General features: G+C 29.7%; 1 protein-coding gene across 1 annotated transcript; it reads right to left on the bottom strand.

Annotated features, from left to right (window-relative positions):
• Nucleotides 1-4,282: 4,282 nt before the first annotated feature.
• On the bottom strand, nt 4,283-5,273 carry LOC133818207 (cyclin-dependent protein kinase inhibitor SMR6). The gene has a single exon (XM_062250946.1). It carries the CDS (start codon nt 4,817-4,819, stop codon nt 4,478-4,480), a length of 342 nt encoding a protein of 113 aa, XP_062106930.1. The 5' UTR covers nt 4,820-5,273; the 3' UTR covers nt 4,283-4,477.

Raw genomic sequence — 5,273 nt, 5'->3', positions numbered from 1 at the left:
ATTCTTCTTATTATTAACTTTTTAGCAATATCCACAAATTTTAATGGATTTCTAAGTTTTATTATACATTATGAATTATATATAAAAACTAGATTGTATAATACATAAATATTTTTTTCTTTTAAAATATGAGAATTTTGTAGCAATAAAAATAAAAATAAGAGCGTAATTGTTAATTTGTTACATTTCTAAAACTCAATAACTTAATCATAAAGAATATTATGATTAAAAAAAACTTGAGAGTTTTTATACTTTAAATTTATTAAAAAAAAGTAGCTATATAATTTTATTTTTTGAAAATATAACACTCATTTAAACTAAATCAAGAAACTTAATAGTTAACAGAATCAACTATGAATTTAGACTTTTACTGCATTTAAAAAAAAATTATAATGAAATATGATAATTGGTAGAGTATGACTTTAACTATTAATATAATGATGAGTGACTACAGTCCTAATATAAGGTCTTGGTGAATGACAAAGATTGTATCCTACTAGTGGGTATAAAAATAATACATGTAGTAGAATTATTTTACATCTTTACATTATATTGGCATGCATAGAAGAATGCATTATTTTAATCACTAAATCAACTATTATGAAATTTTGTCTTTTTTTTTTTATATCAATTTCTCTCATTTAGCTAGTGGTAGTTAAAAATCAATACAATCATTGCAAAAAAAAAATGAAACTCAATCATCTATATCTTACAAAAAAAAAAAGGATTTTTTCCCGATCAAAATTTAATTTTATATGATGACAATTTTAAGCTTAATTCTATTTATATTTATGTTTATGTGAAAGTCAAAGCAGGTTATAAAAGTCAAAAAAATTAACGACCGGGATTAAACTAGTGACTTGTCCTCATTATTTTTGTTCCTCGTTTCAGCGTACGCTACATCAGTTCATCGGATACCCATTTTGCTGATTGGGATTAATTGCGTGTACGAGAGAGCCGTCAGAGCCCCGCATTTCGCGGGCTACAATATATTATATATTTTTATTTATTTATTTTGGCGCCAAACCTATTTTCAGCAATTAGGGTTTTCTTGTTCCCGCCAAAATTATCGGGCAGGATAAACCCCGGTTGGGTTGCCATTTTTGGGTTTGTGATAAAATATATATATAATATTTTTTTTTAAATAAAATAAAAGCCTAAAGTCAAACAGCAAATAGGAGTAGAGAAGAAGAGGCTTAATTTGGAGAAGAAATAAAAAATTAACAAAGGGGGAACGAAATTCGATGTACATGGATTGGGGGTGGTTTTAAATTCAATGTCGCCCAAAAAAATAAAGATAAATAATAATTCAAATTAAATTAGAATCTTTTTTATATTGTTTGATATTCTTAGGATTCCTTTTTCTGCCCATGTGTACATGTCTACTACCTTTCTTTCATACATTGGATTCCCATTCTTTACTTTATTATTTTCTATATATTTCTCATTTATTAATACTCACCAAACTCAATTATTCCACCAATTACATTTAAATAAACAAATAAATAATCATAACATCCCATCTATCTACTCTTTTTAGCTTCAAACCTATACATAACTGCCGTGTATCTTCAAGACAAAAATTTGAAAAATAAAAAACTATAAATACTAGAAAAAGCTTTATTATACACTTACACTATTGGTTTGTTTCACTAACTACTATGCCTTTTGAGATTGGTTGAAGTTCCATAATTTTGGTAATTCCCTATAACATTTATACAATTTTAAGATCACATTTTCATAGGTTTAGAAAAAATAAATATATATTTTTATATATTCACAATTGTTATTTTATTTTTATATTTTCATTATATCTCTTAAATTGTATTTGTAAGAGATTTTTCACAATGATTTTGTAGTAGTAGTTGTAGTTGTAGGGCATGAACAAAATAATAGTGTGTCACCACTATGTGTTAATGGCACCAAAAGGGTCTTTTTCTTTGTCTCTCTATTTGTTAAATTAATTGTGGGATTCTCTTGCACAAATAGAAAAAGGCCATTAATTATAGGTTGAAAAGCATAAAAAAAAAAAAAGATATATGAAGCTTTTAGTTTATTATTATTACTGTTATTAGCAATATATTTGTTCTATACCTGTCCTTTCCTCCAAACCAAACAAAGTAGTCAATAATTAGTAACAATATCATACACATCAAGTTGTACCCACAAACCAGTTGTCGTTTAGCAAAAACAACTTATGTGCTATTGAATGAATCATTGAAAATACAATGAATAGTCAATCGTTATTTAATGCTATAATCCACTATAAATTTGTACCCTGTAGTATATTGTACTTCTCTTAAAAATAAATATACACAAAGTATCATTTGTACTCTCATTTATTTTTCTTTACCTGTATATTGTGGCTGTGGCATACAGCACATGAGAAATTTTAAATGAATTGACAAATTATGTTGGATTTAACAAAGATTTTGATAACATTTAAACAACGCAGTCAAACATATGTTCACAAATCGTAAAAGCCTAACTTTGGGGTCACGACAAAATATTTTTTATATTTCTATCCTTTTATTCAATTACATATATAGGCCTAAAATTTTAAAAATATAAGTAGTGAATAATTGAGCACAACTTAATTATACAATATATTCAATAGAGATACTATTCAGCAAAAACAAACCCTAAAATATGTTGCTCCCCGTACGGAAACAAGGCAAAGTCAAAACAACTTGAAAAATAAAGGTAATTTTTTTTAACCGCTAAAATATTGTATAAAATCAACTTCATCATGTGCTGAAGTATGGTAGAAGATCACTAGCTCTAGAGCTTATCCGAACTAAAATAAGTTCCACATTCTGACAAAATTAAGACGTTAATATTTTTCACTACAGCTTTACTGTTTTCTTGTTTATTTAAAAAGATCTCCTGTGCCTAATCCTATAAATCCTTTGTTTAATATCTCAAACTCAAAGTGATCAAGCTGAGATTAAGCACTAAATTTTCAATCACCACCTTTTCAACAAATTAAATCACGCCCTTCAATTCAATTGATCATTATCATTATGCACACAGACAAAGATCATTAGGGTGGGTTTTGGTGAATGACTAGCATGCCCAGTAAAATCTTATCCACAAAAACACACACACAGTGTCTTCGTCATCAAGTGTTTTAGATGATTTTTTTATTTATTATTATTTATTTTGGTGACACTCAAACAAACAAGTCCTCTCCAACCCCACATAGGATTCTAATCTCTCTCCAAATTTTGCTTTGTCTTTTAATAATCAAATAAGCATTCCAATGGTTCTTAGTTGGGCTGTGCCGTAGGGTTTCGCTTTCCAGATGATGAGAGTGTGGGTCATCATCTTTGTGGGACATATAAAGAAGATTAAAGAGAGAGAGAGAGTTTGGCAGAGTATAGAAAATAAAGGTAGTACTTGTGTTTATGAGGCATTTTGTCTCAGTCAATCAATTCGTGCAGCATCTAAGCCAAGAAAAAGATATATATACTTTTACTTCTGGTGGTTGTTGGTGTGGTTGGGAAAACTTTTTGGTTATTTCAGCTTAAAAATTGACTCGCCTTATGAGAAAACTATGGTAACAATGCACGTGTATAGTTTTTGTGTAGATGAAATTTGAGCTAACCGCTCAAGTGAAGTAGCTATATAGAACGATCCGTGCGCATATCTTTTCTCACAAGAAAAAAGAGTTGTAGGTAAAGAAAATATGTTCCAAAAGCGAAAATATATATATATAAAAAAAAAAGCTTAACCATTCACTCATCTTAAGAAACTAGAATTTTGACAAAGGGAAAAAAAATGATAATAATAAAGAAATACTGATATGCCTTGGTTGGTCCAAATATCTCTGCATATTGGTGATGATTTAGAGAGAGAATAAAGAGAAGATACCAAAGAGAGTGGAGCAGAGAAATTTGAAGTCCTCTGGGCAGGCTTAATGAATTTACTTGTGGAACGACTCCTTTAGCTTTATTAGATTCCTTAGTCATGTAAACTAGTGCATACATAGAAAGATATCAACTTTCTTATGTTTATTTATTCTCTGGTTCAGAAAGATATAAGCTTTAGGTTAATGTAACTATGTACTTGTTCAACAAGTTCAAACATGTAATATTGAACAAATTACATAAAAAAAAAAGTAACATTAGAAGTTGCTATTGATAAATTCCACTAAAAAATACAGGAACTAACAACCTCAAACTCAAAGCAACAAACATGCCCATTTGGCCAAAAAAAAAACTAAAAAGAAAATTGTAATACATATATATATATATATGAACTAAAACTAATAACACAAACCTTGACCCAAATTAGAATGCTCATTGCATAAATATGATATCTTTGTACATTACAAGCTCTTCTCTAACAAACCCCGGAAAGAGAAAGAGAAAGATTAACATAAAAAGACAAATAGTAAGTAAGAAAAAAAAACACAGAAGAAAAGAAAAACCTCTAACTCTACTTCTTATCTTGCTAAGTGAGTCTAATCCTCAAGTCAATTAGCTTTCTCGACATGGCGTATGAATACAGTTTCCAAGTCTGGTACTGCAAAGAACTCTTTAACGCCATTGAAATTACATCTGGAAGAAGGTCTTCGCTTTCTAGGAGCTGGTGGACACCTCAATCTCTCTGGTATTCTCGATTCTTTGCTTGTTGGAGTCGTTGAGCACGACTCACTGTCGTAATCATCACCGTTGTCGCTTTCACAATCTTTGGCTTTAAGGGTTTTCGTCTTTATTGGCTTCAAAGAGCTTCGTACTGAAATTCCGGCTATAACCCATTTTTTTCCTTCTGATTCGAAGCCTCCATCAATTTGAGATTTTTTAGAAAACCCCATATTCTTCGAAAAAAGGAGGAACAAAGCTTTTGAAGCAGAACGAATAAAAAAAAAAATTCAAAACAGAGCAAAGTTATGGAGAAAAGTGTGGTTTGATTTTAGAATCAGAACGAACCCAGAAAGGAAAACACGATAAGGAATCGGATTAAACCAAAGTGAAGTAGAGGGAAGAAAGAAAAAGAATGAATTTTTTTGATCGAGGAATCTGAACAAAACTAAGAAAAACTAGCCGAGAGAGAAAGAAGAAGAGAATATAAGAGAAAAGGGTCTTTGCTTCTTATTTGCTTTGATTTTTCTTTGCTTGGTCCATGAGGCGGCTAGCAAGGAGGACAGAAAAAGAGAGGGAAAATAAGAAGGGTTTAAGGAAAAAGATAAAGGAAAATTGAGCTTTGAATTTAATGGGAGAAAGTAATTTTCTTTTCCTTTTTCTTCAAATTTTTTAGAAAAAAATTAA

This window comes from Humulus lupulus, chromosome 2 (assembly GCF_963169125.1).
Source record: "Humulus lupulus chromosome 2, drHumLupu1.1, whole genome shotgun sequence".
Lineage (NCBI taxonomy): Eukaryota > Viridiplantae > Streptophyta > Magnoliopsida > Rosales > Cannabaceae > Humulus > Humulus lupulus.
Note: the sequence above shows the minus strand (reverse complement) of the source record. Positions and strands in the feature narration are given on the sequence as shown.

Bases quoted from the DNA above. Each gene is read 5' to 3' on its own strand.
- LOC133818207 (XM_062250946.1), bottom strand. From the start codon at position 4,819: ATGGGGTTTTCTAAAAAATCTCAAATTGATGGAGGCTTCGAATCAGAA.